Source organism: Arvicanthis niloticus, chromosome 8 (assembly GCF_011762505.2).
Source record: "Arvicanthis niloticus isolate mArvNil1 chromosome 8, mArvNil1.pat.X, whole genome shotgun sequence".
Lineage (NCBI taxonomy): Eukaryota > Metazoa > Chordata > Mammalia > Rodentia > Muridae > Arvicanthis > Arvicanthis niloticus.
This window is the reverse complement of record NC_047665.1, coordinates 81,732,661-81,758,253: the sequence shown is the minus strand read 5'-3', so window position 1 is coordinate 81,758,253 and position 25,593 is coordinate 81,732,661. Positions and strand designations below refer to the sequence as shown.

The 25,593-nt window shown below is 41.2% G+C and overlaps 1 protein-coding gene across 1 annotated transcript in view; it reads left to right on the top strand.

Moving 5' to 3' along the window:
• The window catches only part of Ncapd3 (non-SMC condensin II complex subunit D3), a 65,974-nt gene that overhangs the window by 19,391 nt on the left and 20,990 nt on the right, over positions 1-25,593 (top strand). Inside the window, 14 exon segments of the mRNA XM_034509855.2 lie at positions 46-298; positions 782-838; positions 1,007-1,078; positions 7,678-7,751; positions 8,291-8,425; positions 10,174-10,394; positions 15,070-15,261; positions 15,598-15,695; positions 15,805-15,920; positions 20,049-20,156; positions 22,632-22,746; positions 22,839-22,946; positions 23,861-24,099; positions 24,930-25,009. Of these exon segments, the coding sequence (XP_034365746.1) occupies positions 46-298; positions 782-838; positions 1,007-1,078; positions 7,678-7,751; positions 8,291-8,425; positions 10,174-10,394; positions 15,070-15,261; positions 15,598-15,695; positions 15,805-15,920; positions 20,049-20,156; positions 22,632-22,746; positions 22,839-22,946; positions 23,861-24,099; positions 24,930-25,009 (1,868 nt within the window).

Genomic DNA, 25,593 nt, shown 5'->3' with positions numbered 1-25,593 from the left:
GACTCTTCCTCTTAGTGATGGATTCCTCTGATTCTGCCTCACCAGATTGCGTACCGGGTTTTCACTCTGGATGTTGCTTTAGCTCTCTTGGAGCTGCCCGAAAGAGAGGTGGATGACGCTGTATTATTGGAGCATCAGAAGTTTCTAAAGCACAAATTTTTTGTGCAAGAAATTATATTTGATCGTTGCTTAGACAAGGCACCTACTGTCCGCAGCAAGGCACTGTCCAGTTTTGCACATTGTCTGGAGTTGTCTGCTAGCAACACATCTGAGAGTATATTGGATATCTTCATTAACAGTGAGTGGGAGAGGCTAGAGGCTTAACTCAGGGTTTGCTTGCCTAGTATATGTGAGGCCAGGGGTCAGTACCCACTATGCGTGGCCAGAAAAGAAAAAAAAAATCAAAAACTGCAAATGGATCATTTTTTGTTAAGGCTGTGTGTGTGTGTGTGTATGTGTGTGTGTGTGTGTGTGTGTGTACGCAAGCACATGTGCTAGTTAATTTTTACCCCCACAAACCACTTTATCATTTGTTGTTATACTATGTATGTAGGATTCATCCCAGGACCTCACGCAGATAAGCATGTATTCTACAACTTGAACTTGTCTCCCACTTCAAATCCCTTTCTAAAGCAAGGAAACCTGATCCATTGGAAACTCCCTTTCTGAAAGAAAAAAAAGTTGTCAGCAGTTTTGAACGAGTCTGCTCAGACTGCGGCTCCTGTGTGTGTCGCATGCGGTTTATGGTACTTCTCTCTCATATGCGTCTGCTTACTTTCAGGTAATTTAGTTACAGGAGTACAGAGTCACTCTGGAACCTTACTGAGACCCTCAACAGGTAATCAATCATCAGTATTTTTCAAACACTGAGTGGTCTCTAAAAAAACACAATGTGCTGCCGTTAGAATGACTTTGCCACCCCCGAGCTTTGTTACTTGAGTAACATGCAGCGCTCATGCCATTAACTATATAACAGACTTTGACCTCTGATCTTTTTCTTTAATAGGGTTAACCAGTCGAAATTGCCCCTCCATGCACAGCAGTACCCATGAAAATGGTGAACAGAGTCAGCCTAGAGGTACCCACACTTTCTCTCTCCCTCTGCTGCCTCTTCCCAAATATGACCTGTTCTACTTTCATAGCATAGATATTTAATACATATATAAATTTGTTATAGTTTAGTTTTCCCATGTGAGGGAACATCTGTGATAGTGTATTTCCAGGTCTGGGGGATTGTGCTTGACGTGATCTCTGGCTCCGTGCATCTCAGCAGGTGGCATCATTTTGTCCTGTGTGGTTGACTTGGACTCCAGCTGTGTGTGCACCACAGTCTCTTTATCCACTAAGGTCTATGTGTGGCTCCGGGGTTGTGAATGATGCCACAACAGGCATGAAGATATAGGTGTATCTGTTATGTACTAAGCTAGATTTCTTTCGGTTAAAAACTCACATCCATGTAATATAGCTGAGTCATATGACAATTCTGTTTTTATTTTATTAAGAACTGTTTGTTACTATGTATATATTTAAGACAGGGTCTTACTGTGTATTTCTGACTGGTCTCAAACTCAGAGATTCTCCTGTCTTTGTCTTTTGATGCTGGGTTTAAAGGCACTACTGTGCCCAGCCAAGGCAGTCAGTTCTATTGGCAATGCACCAGGATTGCGTTTCCCACCATGTCCTTGTAAGCATTGGGGGTTTTTTGTTTATATTTTTGAGACAAAGTCTCTTGTGGCCAAGGATGCCATTGTGCTGTGGAAATAGAGTAGAAACCCAAGTACCACCGTCCATACTCAACAATGCTAACGACAGGCATGGTAGAGTAGGAGTATTCTCAAACAGAAAGGGTTTTGTTTTTATTTTTTATTGGTTTTGTGTGTCTGTCTGTCTATCTGTCGGTAGTCATGAATACTACAGGTGCATAATGACGGTAAAAGGACAACTTGAAGGACTCATTTCTCTCTTTCCAAGCATTGAACTTAGGTTGTCAAGCTTAGCAAGTGTCTGCCTGCTATGCTATCTCACCGGCTCCCTAAACAGGAAAGTTTCATTTTTAAAATTCTTCATTATTTTATCATTTTGTATGTATGGATGTTTTGCCTTCATGCGTGCCTGTGCACTACATATGTCCAGTGTCCTTAGAGGCCAGAAGAGGGCGTCAGATCCCTAGGGACTGCAGTTAGTGACAGTTATAAGCAGTCCCTGCTCTTAACCACTGAGCCATCTCTTCAGCCACAAACTGGAAAGTTTTAAAAGACAAATGAAAAGAAAAGAGGAAAATAAGAGAGAAGAAAATGGGAAATAAAAAGCAAAAGAAAAATCTAGAATATTTAAAATGTGGAAAGGGAGTAGGGGAAAAGTAGAAAGTGAAGTTCATAAATACATTTTTAAAGAAAAGAAGGAAGTGCAGAGTGAATAGAGTAATATGACTATTATAAGGATCAATGAAGGGGTCTCCAAACAAGATCTCAGTCTATTAGGCATCTACACTTTATCTTCCTACCCTTGGAAGCCGAAGTTGTATGCCCACACCATCATTTTTTCAACCAACTTACAGTTTTCTGTTGAAGACACCATGTAAGTCTAAGCCCCCTCTGTGGGTTGTTCTGAGCATTCTCTTCCAGTCTGCACCACACAGGCTAGTAACCAGATTTTCTCATCAAGCAGTCGATTGTAAGAGTTTGAGGCAATTAACAACTCAGATTCCAATGTCAGTGAAGGAATGGATGTGCTAGCAAGGCAAGAGCAAGCAGGCAAAGAATAGCGTCTTCCTTCTCCCATTGTCCTTACATAGGCAGAACGTGTGGCCCAGATTAAAGGTATCTTCCTGCCTCAAGATCTGAATAACAGGTGTGCCCTCCATTTCTGGATTCTAGTTCATTCCAGATATAGTCAAGTTGACAACCAACAATAGCTATCACAGTATTCTTTATTGAGCAGGATATCAGCTGTAAGCTTTTCAGGACATCCTTTGTTAGAAGGAAGTTGCCTTCTGTTCCAAATTTGCTGAATTTTTTTTCCTGAATGTTTTACTCCTCAATATCTCACTTTTCTTCATTTAAAAAGATGATTGTGGCTGGGCGGTGGTGGCACACGCCTTTACTCCCAGCACTTGGGAGGCAGAGGCAGGAGGATTTCTGAGTTCGAGGCCAGCCTGGTCTACCGAGTGAGTTCCAGGACAGCCAGGGATACACAGAGAAACCCTGTCTTGAAAGATTCAAAAAAAACCCCAAAAAACAAAAACAACAAAAAAAAAGATGATTGTGTGGTTTTCCTTTTTTTCTGATGCTGTGCTATTTTCACTCATTGGTTTTTCACATTAGAATCAACCTTTAATTCCTGAGATAAATAGCAGACATGGTAAAATTCTTTTTTAATCTTGCTGAGTTCAACTTACTAGTGTTTTTGCTGAGATTGTTGCTATTTGTAGTTTTAAGGGTTCAATTTATTGAGGTGTCTGGTGTTGTTGTCATGGTGATATTAGCCCAATAATCTGAGGGGAGTATATTTTTCTCTTCTCCCTTTTGTTTGAGGTGGTGAAGGAGTCTCACTTATTTCTGGGCATCATTTGATAGGACGCCTAGTGAACCTGCTAGTCTTTGGCTTTTGTGCATATAGTGTGAAGTTCTTTTCCGACCAGTTGAGTTTCTTCATGTTTATAGGTGTAGTCATTTTCTTCCTCTCATTAAGTCACCTTTGATTATCAATCTTCTGAGCACTTGTTCATTTCATTAAAAATTCATTAACAAAAAATTGTTCCTATATCCCTCTATGCTCTGTAAACTGATAGTAATTTCATAATGTTGCATATCTGGTTTAAACAACTTTAATACTTTTTTGTTGTTGTTATTGAGTATAGTTAAAGCTTGTTAACGTGTGTTAAGTTTTTAGCTATTTTCAAAATATTACCTGGGCTTTGCTGAATTTTCTCCATTTTATCTAAACAGTTTCCATCTTTGGTTTGAGGACATCTTAGGGGTTGTTACTAAGACCCTCACAAGGGTCTTTGACACAAAAACCATGTTCATATTATTATCAAGGTATAATCTACTTCCCTTACCTTGATCTTTTCACAAGTAAATTGACATTTCCCCCAAGGTCCTGTAGTGTATAGTTATAGCATATGACCATTCAGCAGCTGTCTGCTAAGCCAGGCATCAGAGTGTACAAAAATGTGCAAAAGCACCGCCCTACTGTTATCTTGTAGAAAGCACAGCTGTTTTTAAAAACATTATTTATAGTGGGGTTTTTGGTTGTTTTTTTTTTTTTTTTTTTTTTTTTTTGGTTATTTTAGTTATTTACAATACAGATGTCATCCCATTTCCCCTCCCTAGAACCCCCTATCCTATATCCCCTCTTCATTCGTGCTTTTATACCATTTTGTTTACATGCATGTATTAAAGTCAGTTCTAGGTTGAAGGTCTTGCAATACAATAGATGCAAATAGTCGAGGAACAAGCAATATAATAAACACAAATAGTCAAAGAAAAAACAAGTCATTAAACCCAATTACATGAACACTCTCATGATCACTGTTTCTAAAGGCTTATCAGGGTGACCAAAGTATCTGAGCCTACTTCCCTATGACCTAGCCCAAGGTCATTTTCATGTTTGAAATCTACTTCCTTGTTCTAGCCTAAAATTTAGATCCTGCCTGAGGTTACTTCTTTGTTGTAGCCTAATATTTAGATTCCTGCCTGAGATTACTTCTTTGTTGTAGCCTATGATTTGGATTATTTCTTTGTTCTAGTCTAATGTCAGATTTCTGCTTAAAGCCTATTTCCTTTTCCTTGGCCAATGTCATATTCCTGCCAAGCAGCCCATTTCCTTATTCTTGGCCCATGTCAGCTTCTTGACAAGCAGCCCAAAGGCTGTCCACCTCTCCCCCGTTTTGTTTCATTAACAATACTGAGCCTGTCTTAGGTCATTCTGACAAGAATGTCTTCCTTACCCATCATGGAATATGCATTATCAAAAGCAATGCATTTCTGTCTTAGGTTGGTAAGGCTTTGTGCAGAATCTTACCTGTCCTTGGCTCGCCAGCCTGTTAATTTAATAACTGTCTTGGGCTCCGTTTTCAGGTTTAAGCCATGTACTTTGGCTGCCAACATGATGGGCAGGAATAAAAGTATTCCCAGGACAAGAAGGGCTAGCCTGATGAAGCTATATATGCCATTTCTGAGGTTTGACCAAAATGGAAATACTGACCTCAGGCCATGGATAATTTTATTGGCATTATCTGCAGCATCAAAGTTCAACAGAGCAACGTTCTTTAAATTCATAATCTCACTATGCAAAGTTAACACACCCAGAGAGGTGTTAGGATTATGCCAAATTATCCTACAGGTGTCTTTAAACTTTTTTCTAATTATAATGACAATCATTGTGAATTTCACAAGTAACATTACTCCAATGATATTTGTCATGACACTTGGGATAGCTCCTAGCTCTTGAACCCTAAACCTCCTTCAGATAATTTGAATGGCTTATAGAGCATCATTCGTTGTTCTAGATACCTATATAAATCCTTTTGTATACTCAATACATTAGTAACATTTTTTTTGCTAGATGGTTAACAAAAATAGTTGTCTTAACTCCTTGTGTCAATGCTATTGCAGAAGCAGTGGTGCTAGCAATTAATGGAATTAAAGCTGCTATACCAGCAATAATCAAGTCCACTACCCTCTTGCTTCTGCTTAAAGCCTAACTCACTTCTTCCAGAACTTTTAAGTTTTCTTTCAGAGAATCAAGGTTTTCTAATACTCAGGGCAGTGAGACAAAAGCTGGTTGATAGACCCCGTAACAGACATGCCAGGTTTCAACACTAACATATTTGGAAATTATACAGTCAGTGTAACTTACAATAAATGCTGTAGAAGAGACAAAACCAATTTTAGCTTGACAATTAAAGGAGACTTAAAACATGCACTAACCCTTGTTTGAAATCCAGATCCTGTCCCAACTTTATCTCTTGCTATTGTAACAACATAGTGAACTACAGCTAACTTCCAAATATGTCTCTGACAAAGTTCAGATCCAGTCTTCCAAAAGTAGACTGTTATTTGCCATATTGGATTGATTTCTAGACCAGTACATGATTGAGTCCTAATTGATGATCACCTTTAAGAAGAATACAAGAGATATAATTTCTCGTTTTGATTCTCTATCCCACAAGGTCTAAAAACTTAAGGCAAGGCAGCTTGTCCCATCTGGGATATAGTCAAGCAAAGGTGGGTCAGGAACTTATGTCCAATACAGCTCCCCAGTCACCATTGTCAGGGTACTCAGCAAGCTCACAGGTCAGCATCATTCTTTGTCTCAGCAACAGTATGTCTTACCAATCTTTTCAAAGTTCCATGGGCCTCTTCCACAATACCTTGTCCTTGAGGATTATATGGAATCCCTGTAATAAATTGTTGACAAAAAGTCTAAACTGCTCAGCTACAATTGCCAAACACATTATCTGGTTTTTTTATTGGATATTTTATTTATTTACCTTTCAATGTTACCTCCTCTCCCATTCCTCCCCCAAAACCCCTTATCCCATCCTCCCTCCTCCTATTTCTATGTGGCTGTGCTCCCACCATCCTCCCATTTCCACCTCCTGCTCTCGAATTCCCCAACACTAGGGAATCCAAACTTTCAGGGACCAAGGCCCTCCACTTCCACTGATGCCTGACAAGGGTACCCTCAACTACCTATACAGGTAGAGCCATGAGTCCCTTTGTGTTCTCAGGCTGGAGGTTTAGACCCTGGGAGCTCTGGTTGAATATTTTGATACTCCTTCTAAGAAGGACCAAAGCATCCACACTTTGATCTCCCTTCTTGAGTTTCATGTGGTCTATGCATTGTATCTTAGATATTGTGGGCTTTTGGGCTGATATCCAATTATCAGTGAGTGCATACCATGTATGTTCTTTTGTGATTGGGTTACCTCACTCAGAATGATATTTTCCAGTTCCATCCATTTGCCTAAGAATTTCATGAACTCATTGTTTTTAATAGCTGAGTAATACTCCATTGTGTAAATGTACCACATTTTTTGTATCCATTCCTCTGTTAAAGGACATCTGGGTTCTTTCCAGCTTCTGGCCATTATGAATAAGGCTGCTATGAACATAGTGGAGCATGTGTCCCTGTTGTATGTATGTTGTATGTTGTTGCATGTTCTTCCTTTTATTTAACTGATTTTTAAAATATTGTTGTTGTGTGTCTGTGTAATGGAGCAGATAGGCCATGCCACAGTGCACATGTGGAGGTCTGAGGACAACTTTTTACCCCTTTCTTTACATGGGCTTTAGGGACTAAAAGCAAGACGTTCAGACTTGGATGGCAAGCCTCTCTATCCACAGAGCCATCTTCCCAGCTCCTCTTACTTAATGAATTACTTAATTTAGATTAAGACAATCTATAGAGAACAACTCTTTTAGGTGCTTAGAAATCCCAGAAGCTTTTAGAGGAGAAAATTGAAAGGAGTCACATAATACCCTGTCAGATCTTTAAAAGGCCTCTGGGTCATTATAAGTCTTTTCTGTTTTCAAGATTTTTCTGTCCTCTCCTTTCTTAGAACTTAGAATAATTAGTGAGTCTCAGCCAATCCTGTCTTCTCAGTGTTGTGATATGTTAGGTTGTGCATGGTCTTTCTCAAGATGGTGACTCTTTGGTGTTGATCCACAGAGAGATGCTTCATGACAATGCTGAGAAAAAGAACCAAGGATGAGAAGATCAACGTCAGGAAGTCTGCCCTTCAGGTGGGAAATGAAAACTCAGAAATGCCACACTCATTACTTAACCTGCTTTTCATACTTGACCTTGGCACTGCCATTTATAAGAAGTAAAACTAACAGAACTTGCTGACTTTTAAGCTTTCAGATTTACTTGGTGGCTTTTTAAGACACTCAGCGTTTGAGTGGTGTAATGGTACATGCCCATAACCTAGCCCTCGGAGGCAGAAGCAGACATCCAGATTGAAGGAAGTTTGAGTTTGAGGCCAGCCTGATCTACATAATGAGTTCTAACTCACCCAGGGCAATCGTATAAAAAACAAGCCACCGCTTATATTTATTCATCTGAACTAGGAGGCCACAGATAAATTTCAGTAGGTTCGTGAAGTTGGTCATAATGTTCAGTTTTCCCTAGAGATTCCATTCCAAAGATGGATACTATAGGGAAGTAGGGTTGCTACCTATCCCCAAAATGTTGACAACGAGAAGAACTGAAGTGTTTCTTTGTCTACGTTTTCTCTTTCTGCTTATGCCCTGTGCATGTTAATCCATTTTATACCTTTCAGGTGTTAATGAGTATTTTGAAACACTGTGACATCTTGGGCATGGACGAGGACCTGTTGATTCTGCAGGACCATTGTCGAGACCCTGCCATATCTGTGCGGAAGCAAGCCCTACAGTCTCTTACAGAACTTATTATGGTGAGGAACGTCACACTGTGTGTAGAGTGCTCGGAGCTTTACATCAAAAGCAGTTCTGAGTTGGTGTTAATGGTTCACACTTATAACAGTCATAAGGCTGAGGCAGGACGGTTACTATGAAGTTGAGGCCATCTCAGACTACAGTATACCCCATCTCAAAAAAAAAAGTTCTGGACTTGTAGGCTTCAGGCTAGAGCATACACTTTGTATGCACAAAGTGCTTGAGTTTAGTCCCCAACACCAAACTGGGGCAGGAGTAACTGTACACAAGAATTACCTGTGGCTAAATGTTAAGTAAACCATTTAGAAATTCACTGGAGCCCGCTATAGGACTAAACACCATCAACGGGGAATAAAACGAGGTGTGGCAGGTGACTGCCTTTTTAAATCGAACTAGGAACTAATAATAAACAGTGCTGTGCCACTTCTTGATTTTTATCTTAAATCCCAGCTAGAAGAAGAAAATAAAAAAGTTTGCATTGATTTTAATTTTTATTTATGTATATGTGTGCACGTCTGTATCCGTGAGTATGTAAATTCGTGTGTAGGTGCTCACAGGGGTCGGAGACATGATATCTTGCAGTGGATCATGAACCAGCTAACACGAGTACTGGGAACTGACCACTCTAGAAGAGCAGCATGTGCTCTAACCACTGAGCTGTCTCTGTTAGTTATTTTTTGTTGCTGTGGCAAAACACCAGAACCAAAAGCAACTTGAAAAAAGTGTTTATTTTTGTTCATAGTCCCAGAGGGTGAGAGTCTACTGTGGCAGGGAGGCGTGGCAGCAGTCAGCAGGTGTTATGATGATCTGGAAGCTGAGAGCTCACATCTTAACCCAGCAGAGAACAGACTGGAATGGGACTAGACTTCAGCAAGGCTGTACCCTCCCCACTGTAACCTTTCCATACAGTGCCCACAACTGGGGACAGAGTGTTCAAATGCCTGGGCCTAAGGGACATTGCTCATCTTAACCATCACACCATCTCTTGAGCCCCCAAAATAAGGTCAACTTTATTTAAAAAGGCCTACATTAATTTTTTGTCACATAAGATTTGCAAATATTACCAGAAGAGTTTATTCATTACTATGATATGTAATTTATTCCTTCCAATTAATTGTCTGTTGAAATTTTTTTAAAGGATGACTATTTTTTATCAGAGAAGACATTAAAGAAAGCGTAACTTTAAGATTTATTTTTATTATTTAAGTGTGTGTGCTCATGCAGTGCCCATGGAGGCCAGAGACATCAGAGCCTCCGGATCTGGAGGTAGCTGAGTTGTGAGCTGCCTGACATGGGTACTGGGAATCCAACTTAGTGAGCTAGAAGACCAGCAAGTGCAGTTAACTACTGAGCCATCTCTCAAGCCCTAGCAGTGCATATTTTGGCTTTTTGAAGTAAATATCATTTGTTAGTGGTTTTGAATAACCAAAATAATACTAGTCCCTAATAATAAAATAATGGCTTTAATTTATAAGTTTAATATTTATTGATTCATCATAAGCTTGAGGTTACAGTTTGTTTTTTGATAACTTTGAATGTTCTTTTGGTTTCTGTTTTATGTTTTATCTGCAACTAAGTGCAATTATTTGTTTGCTTAGGTACAGTGCCAAATATTATGCCAAGGGCTTCCTACCCCCTGTAGGTGTGATCATATTTAGCATGTCTTTTGAAATTCCAACTGGAACTTCATTGGATTGTATCTAAACTTATATTAATGTCAGATCTTCTGCTATGTCTTCAACCTTAGGCCCAGCCTACATGTGTCCCAGTCCAGAAAGCCTGGTTGATGGGTGTTATCCCAGTGGTGATGGACTGTGAGAGCTCAGTGCAAGAAAAGGCCTTGGAGTGCCTGGACCAGCTCCTGTTGCAGAACATTAAACATCACAGGAAGTTCCACAATGCGGACAGAAGCCAGGTGCTTGCTTGGGACCTACTTGCTCTCCTCACCACAGAAAGCCAGGATCTGAGGTACGTTGACTATCCACCTGCCTCTGCCTCCCAAGTGCTAGGATTAAAGGCGTGCGCCACCACCGCCCGGCTATTTTGTTGTGTTTTAAAGAGTAGTTTTTTATATCTATGAATGTTTTGCCTCTCTCTCTCTCTCTCTCTCTCTCTCTCCTCTCTCGTCTCTCTCTCTCTCTCTCTGTGTGTGTGTGTGTGTGTGTGAGTGTGTGTAGCTAATGGGCTACTTGATATTTTCAGCCCTTTGGTATTAACACTTTATCACTAAAAATGGCTTCATCTAGTCAGTATTTTCTCAGTACCACCTACATTTTTGCTGGGAGGGATTTGTTTAAGGGAGGGATTTATTCCACGGCAGAATCTACTTTCTCACTCTTGTTACTATCTTAGTTTCTTTCTCTGTTGCTGTAATAAAATTCCCTGACAAGAGTCTTAAGGAGGAAACAGTTTATCTTGGCTTACCGATGCATATGATGTGAGGGAGCCACAGTAAGAAAGCAAAGAGCAACAAATGCCAGTGTAGAGCTTTGTCTGCATTGAGTGCCATTCAGGATCCGGCCCACGAAACATTCTCGTCTTCCCATATCATTTAATGCAGTCTGGCATTTAAATGTGAGATAATCTCTCACAGACATTCTCAGATGCTGACCGTAAGGGAATCCCTCATGGGGAAGCTTAGAGTCTTGCCTCTTAGGTGATGCTAGACTCTGTCAAGTTGATGTGTAACTATCACCTAGTCTTAGGTCCCCAGGGTTGCCCCAGTTTTAAACAATTGGCTCCCTCTCAAATGGGCTTTTCCCTGGTTGTTTTTTTTTTTTTTTTTTTACTTCCTAAACATTGGGCTCGTTGGTATTCCATGCTTTCCTACTATAATGTATATCTACATGATACCTTACCTTCTAAGTATCCTATGATATGCATTCTCTAATGCTTGATAGAACACGAGGACCCTTTAAATGCCTACTCTGCAAGTACAAACACTTGTGTTTACAGACTATTTATAGCTTCATTTCAGTCCCATTTCTTAATGTTTTCAAATACACAGCTATCTGATTTCAAAATGAATAAAAATAACCGCCAAAAAGGAGGCTGCTATGGCTCTGGCACAGCCTTCAGCCTACCCAACCAGCCACCCAGCCTAGACACACTGAATAGGTGTCACAGCCTTCTCTCAAAGTGTCTGTTGCCACAGAGGGAGAGAATATAACACTATATTGTCAACTAAGCTAGAGACATCCAAAAGGAGGGAACCTCACTCAGGAGAATGCCTCCATAAGTTCCAGCTGTAGGGCATTTTCCTTATTAGTGATTGGAGGCGGACCCAGCCCATTGTTGGTGGTGCCATGATTGGGCTGGTGATCCTGGGTTCTATGAGTTTCTGCCCTGGCCTCCTGCAGTGATGGACTGCAGTGTGGAAGTGTATGCCAAATTAACCCTTTTCTCCCCAACTCACTTTAGTCGTGGTGCGTCACTGCAGCAATAGACACTCTAAGTAAGACAACTGTAACTGTTCTTATAAAAAGGGGCACAGCCCTCTAGAATTTTTTTTTTTTTCAGAAATGTTAAATGTGAAACTGTAATGAGTTTAGTCCCTCATGTTTGTTAGGTTTAGTATGACAGCATATCAGAGTCTGCATGTCTTCAATAGTAGAAATTTGCTTCTCATGGTTCTGGAGGCTGGCGATCCCAGGTTAAGGTTCTATGCTTTCTCTTAGGCCTCTTGCTGGCCTGCAGACAGCCTTGTGTCTTGCTATGCCCTCAGAGTCTTTTCTCTGTACCTGTATGTTCCTGGAAACTGTAGGAGTCCAATCTCCTCTTGTAAGGACACGTGTCACATTTTCTTAATGTGATCCCTAGTGGCCTCCTTTTGACTGACTCTCTTGGTTCTTTTATAGGCACCGTCTCCAAATGCAGTCATATTCTATTCTGAGATTACAATGTTGGGTCTCGTAACATAGGGATTTTAGAAGGGTGCAGGTCAGCGCATCACACACTTCTAAGGGGGAAATGTTGTGTCTTCTTTTCCACGCTGAACCTAAGCAGTTGCATCATAGTGGCATGGTGAATATACGCTAGAATAACCATCAGCAGCTGCTACGGCTGCATGTTTCCCTTATAAAGCTTGTTTTGTATAAACTGGCAAATACAAGAATATGAGGTGGTAAGATGTAAGATGCTATTAGGCAGCCAGGGCTGTTTTCTGAATTATTTAGTATTTGTAGAAAGAGAGCTTCCAGGAGTGGGCTGTCTTGTTCCATCTCTGATTTTGTGCCATGAGCTCCCCTGCCTGCTTGCTTCCTCCAGAGGATGCAGCGTGCAAGGCACTGTGTTGGAGCAAAGAATGACCTCAGCAGACACTAAGCCTGGACCTTAACCTTAGATTTCCCGGCTTTTAGGATTGTGAAGAGTAGATTCTATTCTTTATCAGTTACACATTCCTAGATGTATAAAAGGAACTCAGAAGACGGACAAAAATGAACCACAAAAACCACAGGAAGGACAGGCTGGAGAACCGGAACCCACAATAAAGGATGCTTCTCACTCCGTGGAGCACTCCTCATGGAAAATAGGGGACATGAGAAGCAGGTCACAAGCCAAAGTGGAGATGAGCAATAAACAGATAATTAACCTGATATTAAACTTCTCTAACAGGCAAAGGAGTTTAGAAATAAAACAAGTTTCAGTTTGTTAAAATGTGAGACTAGAGTCTGTACCACCCACTGCCTACACACCCACACTGACACATACATACATGCATACAAACATACATACATACATACCCCCCAAAAAGAACAATTAAAAACAATGGGGTTAATGGAATAAAGAACCCTATAAACAGTGATGTACAAGATTTATGTTAAGATTGTTTATCAACAGAGAGCAAGTGCTTTAAAGGATAGCTGACCTTTAAAATGACTTTTTATTTAAGATTTTTTTTAATTGTATGTGTATCTGTATATCCTCTGAGGGTGCACTTGAGTGAAGGTGCCTATCAAGGCCAGAAGACCTCAGATCCCCTCAAGCTGAAGAAACGGTTAGTTGTGGGCTAGTCAGCCTGCTACGTGCTAGGAAACAAACACTGATCCTCTGCAAAAGCTATGTGGTTTAGTCACTGTCGAGCCAAATAAGGAGCAAAAGGACAGTCCTGGCTGCATAAGATGGTATGCTACACTCGCATCTCAGCGCGCTGGTGGCCAGTGTGAGTGTAGGGAGCCTGGGACCCAGCTTAAACTGCAGCATTGTAATACAACATTCGAAGAAGCTTCCGTTAAAAGCAGAGTAGCAAGGAGAAGCTGGCTGATGAACTTGAATAGGGAGATAAGACTGGGATTTACATTTTAGGAAATAGAGAAAGTGGATTTATGCTTGGAGACCAAGAGCCCCAAACTGGATGTTGAGAACACGGGCCTGTGTGAAGTGATTTAAATCACAGGTAATGGGGGCAGAATAAGAGGAGGCAGTGGAACAGAGGAAGGAGACAAGTGTTGGGGTGGGGAGTAGAACAGGAGCTTAACATTTTAAGTGCTCATTTTCAGTGCCCCAGTCTAAGAGCTGAAGCGTTGTCGGACTTGACACCTTACTCTACTTAGGTTGCTCTTAGTCTATTGGAAATTTCACAAAACAAACCCAGTTTTGGTAGGAAGCTTATTACAGGAGCACAAAGGGAGGATAGAATTGCATTTTGTTATTATTTCTTCTCTTCCAACTTCCCTCCATCCATCCCTTCCTTTTGTCCTGCCTTTTTGTGGGAGACCAAAACCTGGGTATTACACATGCCAGCCCTCCAGCCCCAAGAGCTGTACTGTTGTATCCTTTCAAACATCTGATGTGGCATAAGATCATGAGTCTTACCATCTCATTCCGTGCTATAGGAAAGAAAATAAGAGATGATTTAAAGACAGTAGTGAAGGGCCCTGGGTAGCGAGTACATCAGTTGGCAGTGTGCTTGCCTTGCAAGCGTAGAGACCTGCGTTTGGATCCCCAGGGCTTATTCCCCTGAATAAAGATGAGCATGGTGGTGTGTGACCTAGTGGCGGCACTGCAGAGACAAAGATCTGCTGCCCAGTTTGCGTAGTCGAACCATGACTTCCGGGTTCAGTAAGAGACCCTGGCTCATGAAGTAAGGTGGAGAGTGGCCGGGAAGACACTCAACAGCAACCTCAAGAACATGCATGTACATGTATGACACACGAGAACAGTAAACATGAGTACTTGTGTATTGGAAGCATTTTCAATTTTATCTGTGTGTTACTAAGGTGTACCAAGTTTCAGCTCGTTTGCTATGCCGTATTTAAATGCTATGATGTCCCTTCTCTCTGGCTTCTCATTAAATAAGAGATATTTATTATCTTCTGTTATTTTGTTCTTATCAACATGGACGTACTTATTATAATAAGCTAAATGTGTGGAAATTTTGAAAGAGATGGTTTTGAAATTTTTTCTTTGTTGTAAATAGTATTTTGTGAGGGGGCGGGGAATAAAGACAGTTTATTCTGAAGGGGAAATTAAGAAGATATCTTGTTTGGTATCAGATATGCAAAGAGCCAGACTCACTGCATGGATGTTTTATGTACCAGAGAAATCCTGGAGATGCAGAAGTTGATACCCTTTCAGTGAGAGTTAGTCGGAACACTTTTGTATATTTCTAATTACAATTCTCCTTTCCCTTCTCTTTTTCCAGCCGCTATTTAAATAAGGCTTTTCATATTTGGTCCAAGAAAGATAAATTCTCATCCACTTTTGTAAACAGTGTGATATCCCACACTGACACAGAACATTCGGCAGCAGCCTGGATGCTGCTCTCCAAGATCACTTGCTCATCACCCAAGCTGGACTACACCAAGATAATGGAGTCGTGGGAGAAACTCAGCAGGTTTGCGTGCTTACAAAGTAGCCACTAGCCGACCCCAGTTTGCTGGAAGCAAAGCTCTGGCCTACTTCATGGCTGTCACTTTAGATTCTGGCTCAAGCACACGCTTGAAAAACAGGATCTTATTTAAGCAGGTTACCTATGTCAAAGTTCATTAAGCATCTTGGTGTTCGTGGACCTCGCAGTTAAGCCTTGTTAACTACTGACTTCTAATACTAACAATCCAGAGGGAATGAGTTTTGTTGTAGTTTTGTATTTGGGGGTTTGGGGGTGTTTTGTTGTTTGTTTGTTTTGGCAGCATGCTGGTTAATTTGGCACTCTCTCCTTCCTTTTCTCTAGAGAACATTCTCCCAACTCAAACACCTTAAGCTATATGCTGTGTGTCATTGGGCATATTGCAAAGCATCTTCCCAAGGACACCCGGGACAGGATAACTGGTGAGTCTAACAGACTGTTTTGAAGAGGCCTTGCCCTTCACTGCAGAGGTTATTATAGCTCTGCATGATTTTCTAAGCAGTTACATTTTAACTTTTTTCCTTTTCTTAGGTGTGATCAAGATCAAGCTGAATAGATTTCAGTGGTCTCTAGAGTTAATCAGTTCATCTGTTGACACGTTGCAAGGACTTTGCAGAGCATCTGCAAAGACACTGCTAGAAGAGCAGGTATGTATGGCCGAACACTTTTTGTGTTTCCAGCTTCTTTTCAAACGTGCTACTTTATTTGACACCTAAGAAGTGTTCTCTAAGAATAGAGGGCGTGGAAGGATGCGTAGTGCCCGGCGGCCCTTAAAGGTCAACGGCCTGTGTATCTAGCAGCTGACATCCCTAAGAGCTGACTGCTGCCGGCATGGCTCCCTTAGATATCCCCACTGTGGCTCCAGGTACTATGTGTGCTTACTGATTAGTATCTGTCTTTCTGGTAATGAATCCGCAAGGTTGTCTTTTAATAAGTGATAGCCTTACATTCCAAGAGCAAAATTCTAGTAATTGTCATACAAATCTAAATACATGCATTATGTGAGACTGTTACTTTGACCTCTATGGAAAATTTCTTCTATCAGTATTTTAAGTTCTATGTACTTAATGTGACTGTGATAGCACATGTGTGAAGGAAAGAGGACAGCTGATAGGAGTCAGTTCTGTCCCCCCACCAGGTGGGTCCCAGGGGTTAAACTTAGGTTGTCAGGCTAGGCAGTAAGTACCTTTATCCCCTGAGCCATCTCAACAACCATATCACATTTTAAGTTATTTTTATTTTATATGCATTGGTGGTTTGCCTCTATGTCTGTCTGTATGGGCATGTTGGATCCCCCAGAACAGAAGCAATTGACAGTTACAAGCCACCCCGTGGTTTCTGGGAATTGAACCCAGGTCCTCTGCAAGTGTAGCCAGTGCCCCAGTGTCCCAAACTACTGAGCCATCTCTCTGTATCTAAACAATTATTTTATCAGTGCTTTCTGCTTTTATCATGAGATATACTCTTTTATTCTTAATTTTTCATTTGCTTGGATGTGTGTTTTTGTGAGTGAATGTCATGTGTGTGAGGGTGACCATGGAGGCCACTAGACTTATTGGAGTACAATACAAAAAAAATGCAGCTGATGCTGTGTTGCTTGGTGGCAGTTGCAAGGGGCAGTAGCACATACACTACTGATGGCAGAGCTGGGGTTAGAAGGAAGGTCTGGTTCCTTCCTTCCATGCTTACCACCAGCACTCGCTAGAACAAGTCATGTCTGCTGCGGGCTGTGCCTGCGAGTACCCATGGTCAGCAGGCCGTCTGGTTATGTTGTTATTACAGCCTGGGAGAAATCCAAAACGTCTTCAGATTTAGAAACAAGGACCTAAACTTGTGAAAACTCGATCGTAGTAGGAAAACAACCACTATTCATTTCTGCCAACATCTCCCTTGTTAGGCATTAGTAGAATAAGGCCTGGAGAGTTTTCTGGCATTCTAGGGAACTTAAGTTCATATAAACACACTTCTCTTTTTCCTTTGTAAGTAAGCATTCTGTGTTTTACTAAGAACAAGAACTGATTCAATGTAGATGATCGATACGCTGCTCCACAGTAGTGTGTGGGCCTTGCTCATTGTGAGCATCTGTAAGGTTGATAAGAGTTGGTCTTCTGTACTGTACTGTCATTAAACTCTTGATGAGAACTTAGACTGTATTAATGGGGAAAGTGTCTAGACTAAGAGGGATGGTGGCCCTGCTCCTTGTCCTATGTGAACTTAAGGTGCCATTTTCTGTGCTACCTCTTTGGAAACATGTTAACAGGTGGACTTTATGTGGAAGACAATTAGATGAGGGGTTGTGAAGCAAATTATGTAGCTGAGGTCCTGCCTGGTGGAGGATAGCATGGAAGAAGTTATGTGAGACAGGCTGCCTATCTGAATTTATGTATATGAAGGCATAAAAGAATTGAATTTATTTGGTATACAGAGCTGTCCCATATATAGAAGTGCTTAGATATTGGAAGAGAGCAGATTTCGGCCAACTAGAGAAAACTTACTGAAGTATAAATGGAGTTTAAGAAACTCTATTAGTTATTAAGTCAGCCCCCAATAACCAAAGTAGAGTCCTATAAATAATTTAATCAGCTCTTGCACAGTTACTGGGGGGATTACCCCTAAATCTATTTTTCTAATTGCTAGACTCTCTACTCCCCAGTTGCATTACCCAAGAACATGCTGTTTGAATCTGGCCCAGGTTACTTCTCCTGCAGTCTGTCCTGAGGGGTGGGGCATTTCATTCATGCTCCTAGTCTATCATGTCAAATGGAAACCTCCTGTTTGTTCCGTCTTTGTCCTCCTTCATTCTTCTTTCTTTTCCTTTCTCCTTCCTCCTCATGGTCCCTACCTGTGACCCTAGACCCCTAGCCCAGTAGCTGAAACTACGCCTTTTCTATACTTCCAATAACTGGCTATAGCCAATTACTATTACTATTAACCAACAGTTTTCAGTTGGGGACCACGGTTTACATAGCATCACTTGCTGTACATGAGGATCTGCTTGGAGTCGAGGGGCAACCAGATCTTGGGGCCCAGTATTTAGCATTTGAATATATGTAGCAGCACTAACCAATGCCCAACACTGAAATGTGCCTAAAATAAAGGGGCCTGCCTTGCTTGGTCCCTATCCTGGTCTTTGGAGGTGCTTACAGGATGCTGTTGCACAGCCTGACACGAGCTGTTGTGTAGTGAGAATCTCTGAATTGTTTGGCCTTGACAGCATTCTCAGGCTCTGTGGCTCTGAGTAATTACTTCAAATCACCCAGGTTCTTTTTAAAGCTTTGAAACAATCAACCTTCATCTCTTCCTCAAGATTAAGGCCTGTCAATTTCAGGAGCTCTCATGGCCAACAAGTGATGGTTAGGTTGGGTGATCTATTAAAATCATAGTTGTAATTATTCTTGAATAATAAGCACATGCAGGGCAGTTGTAGTACACACCTTTAATCCCAGCACTAAGGAAACAGGCAGAACCTCTGAGTTTAAGGCCAGCCTGGTCTACAGAGCAAGTTCTGGGACAGCCAAGGCACAGAGAAACCCTGTCTTCAAAAAAAAAAAAAAAAAGTGATAAACACAGTAATTTTGGGAAATGCTAGGCTAAGCCAGATTGTTTTTCTTGTGGTGGTGATTTCTGCTGTTTGGCAAGTGCTGATGTGACATTACATTGCTCGGGTGACTCCTAAGGTGGTCTTTGAAAGCCTGACATACATGTCACAGATAATGTCATTGCAGTACAGTTATCTCCAGAGTAGAAGGATGTGTCCTGATGTTCATTTCTGTTGGGGAGGCACTTACTCTACCTAAGTATTTTGGAATGGCCTTCTAGAGAAAATGAAGTATGAGAATTCTGAGTTTTAAGAATGCCCTTGGGCACAGAAGTGTCATTGTGAGTGCCAGGGACCCCCTGGAACTTTCTGTAATCATTAAGAGAGTGAAAACTTGTACCTAATATATTACAGAAGAGTAGCAACTGCAGAGTGTGTGTGTGTGTGTGTGTGTGTGTGTGTGTGTGTCTGTCTGTCTGTCTGTCTGTCTGTCTGTCTGTCTGTCTATATCTGTCTTGGTCTATGTGATCTGTGCATATGCACAGGGGTCAGAAGAGGATAGTTGGCTGTCTTCTGTCATTACATACATAGCCATTTTGGGGCAGAGTCTCTCTCCTGAACCTGGGGCTTACCCTCAGATAGACTGAATGCCAGCAAGCTCAAAGGATCCTTTTGTCTCTGCCCTGTTTGGAACAGGCATTCATGGGAATGTGTGGCTAAGACAGTGTCTAGCTAGGTAGGCAGCCACAATGGCCTGAAAAATCTCAAGTTGCCTAAATCAAGCTGGAACTCAGAATCTTCTCACCTCCACCTACTAAGTGCTGGGATTGCCGTACCTAACCCAACATCCATTCTCATCATATATCTTTTAAAAGTAAAGTGTTAGTCATAAAGCTGATTCTCTACCTGTGTATGCTACCATTGTCATTTTTCCTCTGCTGTTGGAAGAACAACATTTATAACCCTGAGAACTAAATTCTCCTACTTGCCTTTGCTCTTCTAGAGCAAATACAAGAGGAAAGCTGATATGCACACTGCTCTTTCAATATTTGACTTAGCTAGTTCGGGTTGGCCAGGTTGCTATAAGTGTTTTGTGGGACAGTGCTGGGAAAGGTGGAAAGCATCAGTGTGGCAGCTGGGGTCTTCCATGCCTTCGACGAGCCTGGAGGTTCTAAAAACTAGACTTGTTGAGTCATCTGAGACATGAGACCCTTCAGAGCTGACTTGTGACTTGCAGGAACTGCTGAAGCAGGTGTGTGGGGATGTACTCTTGACCTGTGAGGAACACCTCTCTAACATTCTTCTAAAGGAAGATGGGACAGGGAACATGGATGAAGACCTGGTGGTAAGCAGTTGCTTTTTCATAATCTTTTTTATAGCAGGGTTTTTCGTATAATGTGAGTTTTTGATACTGTTGATGGGAAAGGGGCTTTTATACCTTACTTTTTAGATTTTTTAAATTTTTTATTTGTTTGCTTTATGTGTTTGCTTGTTTATGTTGGGGCAGAGGGTACATGCATGTGAATGCAGATACCTGTCATTAGATGCTATGGAGCTGTAGTCACAGGCGTTTGTAATTGCCATATGGATGCTGGTCCCCTGTAAAAGTATCTTTTATTCTCCTGGAGTAATTGTCATCTCCAGGGCTTACTGCCTTTGTCTGCTAACCTAGGCCTAGTCCTGAAACCTTCTAGCTTCTGAACAATCTGATGTAGACCTAGAATGTTTTCAGCCTCTGAGACTCGCTGCTGAATAAGCTAACCCTTTCTAGTTCTTTCTGAACTCAAGCTGGCTGGTTCAACTCAGCTATTCTGGCTCGAAAGTCTTCTCCAAGCTGACTGATTCAGTATGGCTTCTTTCTCATCTCTGACTTTTTGCTTTGCTTGGCCTCATACGAGCTTTGGCAATATGTTCCAGTCTCCTAGCTCCTTCTCATTCTCTGACTCATTCCGTATTCACCTGTGTCTAGCTTGTTCTCTCTCTGCATCCTGTGTCTGTACAAGTGTCCTAGTAAAACTGTCTCCTCTCCTGTTTTCTCTCTGAGCTCTCTTAAGTAGCCTCTCTGTCCTGTTCTGTCAAATCTTTCTCTGATTCGACACTTTGTCTGCCACTCAGACATCACTTTCAAACATAGGTGCTTGCTTCTACAATTTTACCCTGAAACTTTTCCTTCAGTGTTTGGAATTAAGAATGTATACAAAGGGCCTGCCTGTATTCCAGCCAAAGGGCTTAAAGGTGTGTGCTAAGGCTGAGCCACACCAAAACTAGAAACATGTTTTTCCAGTAAACAACACAATCTCAGGGGTTCATAGTGTAATCAAATACTGCAATAGTCCCCTGCAAGAACAGCAAGTGTTTTTAATCATTGAGCCATCTCTCCAGCTCCTATTTGTCCTTTTGACTTTTAAAATAGTTGTACATGTCTTACACTGGGGTATAGAGCTGAGATTTTGTAATGTGCAGAATAAAAGGGGAGATTTGACCAGTGAGGACACAGATGCCCTTGGCGAAGCCAGTTATCTTAATGGACACCCATACAGGAAGAGACCCCTTTGAACATAGCAGTCAGTTAACAGAAATTCTGGCGCTGGCATCAGACATTGTCCAGTAGAGGGAATAAGCTGTGGTTTTGATGCCCTTCAACATGACTCAGCATTTAACTAAACCTGACTGCTCCTCTCTTCTGTTTAAGTGAGTAGAGCTGCTCCTCTCTGTGTTCAGCTCCTGCTCTGCCAGCTCAGCTCTTGTAGTTGTGAGTGATTGCAGACCAGGGTTAGGGTTGTAAGGCAAGGCCACTCTGTGCAGTAGACAGCAAAGGGCTCGGCTTATCAAGTCTCAGGCACCACCCACACCGGTATTACAAAAAAAAAAAAAACAGAAAGGAACCACAGCAACTAGAAAAAACACCATACATCAAGACGTGTGCTACTGGCTTTCTTACTGCAAGGTTAAGGAGTTATTTTTGTTTTGTTTATTTGAGTCAAGATCTTGCTGTGTTGCTTGGGCTGACCTTTAACCTCTAGGCCCAAGTGATCCTCTTCCTGTACTTCTTCCCTAGTTGGTAAGATTGTAGGCATGCATGTATGCCTGACCCAAACTCTAAAATAAGCCTTCGTCTGACATCTGACTTTTTGATAATGCTTTTCCATCTTTGGGGTAAAGAAAAACAGTATTACTTATTAAACTGATGTCATTAGAAACCATAAATAGGGGGGGCTGGCTGTGTGGAAAGATTTATATGTGTTCCGAGTAGGAGTTTAAATAGTAAACTAATGTGAAGGACAATTGGGAGTTATGTTTTACAAGTGTAGATTGAGTTTACATGCTTCTAAAAACAAATTTAGTTAGAAGTCTAGGAATCAGACACAGGGCCTTGAGCATGCTCGGCTAGTGATTGCTGCCATGAGCTAGACTCCCAGAATGTGCTCTCTCAGTGTGGATTTCACCACAAGGAGAATCAAACAGTAGGTTTCGCAGGTATTCATCAGGGCTACTTTAGAAATAACCACTCACTAAGGGTACAACACTCAATACAATTAGCATGAAACCCATAGCTTTCACATGGCACTCTACAGTCTTTAAAGGGATGATACCTTCCATCATAACACGATTATCAGTAGAAGCCCCAGTTATTCACGGAAATTTATGGGTTTAGATGACAAATATCGAATGAATTTATTAAGCAGCAATATTTTATTACTAGCAAAAGTAGTATTTTTGTAATTCGTGAAACAAAATAATGTTCTTTTGACATGTTACTCTAGCTAGTGTTTATTTTCTTTTTGCCTTGTTTTTATTGTAAAATCCATTCTCTTTGCAGGTGAAATGTATTTTTACCCTAGGAGATATAGCCCAGTTATGTCCAGCCATAGTAGAGAAGCGAGTCTTCCTTCTAATCCAGTCTGTTCTGGCTTCTTCTGCTCATGCGGATCACTGTAAGACCCTTGAAGTCATCCTCTGCACCATTCTGTTCTGAAGCTCAGTTAACTGTCTCAATAATAAGCCCTTTCCTCTTCCTCCCCTTCAGTACCATCGTCTCAAGGGACCACAGACATCCTCACCAGTCAGCCTCCTTTCCAGGCCAGAAGCTCTGCCATGACTTCTGTGATTAGAGCGCATGCCATCATCACTTTAGGTGAGGGTACCACATAGGGAAATGTGGCTGTAGTCTGTAGCCTATGTGTCTTCTGCCCTCCACTGATACTCATGTATGCACATGAGTCTGCACACAGAAAACGAAGAATGGCAGTCGACAGTGCACGGAGTTTTAGGAATGGAAAGTTTGAAGCTCAGTTTATAGAAGGAGAATGTTTATTTAATATTTTCCAGAACTGAAAGATGAGCTGTGAGCACATTTCTCCACCAGCTCAAATAGTTCATCATGAAAACACTGACCTCTGGCTGTAATTTGAATATTCAATCTTTAAAGTGATTGTATATTTGATAATAAGTGTAGTTTTGAATGGTGGCCTTTGTTGTTGCTGTTGTTTAGTTTGGGAGATTTTTTTATTGTTTTGTTGGTTTGGTTTGGTGACATTGGTTATTTTTAAAATGCTTAAATGTTACAAGTTAAGAGTGAAACCTTCTCCAAGCCACAAAGCAAACATACTAGTGAATATAATTCAGCCTTTTTCTAGCTGAATAAAGAATAAAATAAATGAGACAGCATTCATTCCTGCCTATCTAGCTTGCATTTCTAATGCAGAAAGGGTATTTAGAGCATGTATATAACCGAAAGTAAAATGTGTTAGGTTTTTTGCATGTTCTTTGACTATTTGTGTTTATTGTCTTGTTTGTTCCTTGACTATTTGCATCTATTATATTTCTAGTTCCTCCACCTACAACTGACCTTAATGCATGCATGTAATTAAAATGGTATAAAAGCAAAAAGAAGGGCAGGTGGGATAGGGGGTTTCTAAGGAGGGAAAAGGGGGTGGTATCTGCTTCCTAATATTTGTTGTTTGTTGGTGGTGGTGATTTAGGGCATAATTTTACTTTATATAAAACTCATGGGGTGTAATCTAAACATCTTTCTCTCTTTTGTGATAGGTAAACTCTGCTTACAGCATGAAGACCTTGCAAAGAAAAGCATCCCAGCCCTTGTGCGAGAACTTGAAATGTGTGAGGATGTGGCTGTCCGCAACAATGTCATCATTGTGATGTGTGATCTTTGTATCCGGTACACTGCCATGGTGGACAATTATATTCCCAATATTTCCATCTGCCTGAAGGATTCAGACCCGTTCATCCGAAAGCAGACACTGATCTTGCTTACCAACCTCTTACAGGTATGTGTAGGAGTCAGACTCTGCTTTTCTGCTCTATTATGGCTGCTTCAAGGAACTATTCAATTAAGAATGGGAAATGTGCTTGCTTTGTTAGAGAATTCAAAGACGATTATTCTCATTTCTGGCTTAACCTTCAGTGCTCACTGGCATATCTGCACAGCAGTCTGGTGAAGCAGTGCAGTTCTGTGTCAGCAGATCTACGGAGGGAAGTGCTTGAGGACAGGTGACCATAGTCCAGGCTCCACTGCTTTTCACCACATCCATGTGTTTCCGTCCTAATGGCTCCTGCTTTACACTGTAGATCATATTTGGAATGCACTGTCTTCCAGCATTGCTGCCAAAGTCCAGTGAGCTTTCAGTCTGTTTTCAGTCTCTAAAATGCCTTGAGCTGCAGAGCTGTATCGAGCATTTGGTATCTGTGTACATTCAGAGCTTGTAGATAGCCTGTAACAAGAAAGAAGAATTTGATTATTTAAAAAGAAGGCATTCACTAACTTATATATCCATTCTACAGATTCATAAGGTCATTTCATCGTGCATTACATACCTTATAAAGGCACCAGTGGATCTGCCCATGAAAGCCATGTTCTTTGTGTAATTTTCCTTATAATGTAGACTTGATAACTTTTTGCCCAAATAGCCCTCTATGTGCTTGCAAGGCTATTAGGAAGTAGATAACTGTCTAACCAAACTTGGGTCCCAGATGGACCAGTAGCCAGCAGGTGGGGTATTACATAAAAGAAAGCCAACAAATGTCTGTGCAGCTTGGTGTGTCTAGTGTTTACATAGTGAAGTCCATCCTGAAATGTGCTGTTTCTGTCCTGGTACAGGAGGAGTATGTGAAGTGGAAGGGCTCTCTGTTCTTCCGATTTGTCAGCACTCTGGTAGACTCACAACCAGACATTGCCAGGTAATCTTGCCTCTGCTATGCACTGTCTTTCCTTTCAGAGTAGTCTACAGTTGTTTGGGACTTGGTAAGCATCTAATAAATACCAGAAAATCGGAAAGTACTAAATGTTAGAACAGATCTTACATATGTATGTTTTGGGAGCAAAACAAACCAAAACCAAGCAGGCTGATAACTAAATAAGCTCAGCATTAACTGTACTATGGGCTAACACTGCCCTCACTAAGAAGTAGTAAAGAACGCTCTGTGCCTTGTCAGTTCAGCTGCACACTACGGAAGGCATTAAGTGGTGACTCTCCTAGTGATTGCTAGATCAAAACAAAGGTTAATGTTGACACTGAGATTCAGTTTTCTTTTCAGTTCAGAAATGGTAAGGAAGAGAGTCTAGGAACCAAAAGTGGATGCAGCGCACACATTACAGAGGATAGGGGTGTTTCTTGAGAATTGGAAAGAAGTATTACTTTGCCATTTTATAATTCTTATTCTTGTATTTTCCTTTTAAAGACTTATTTTCAAGGGGTTTGGAAATGCTCTGATAGAATTTGATACTCCAGATTATACTGTATGAATAATTATTTTTTAAAGCA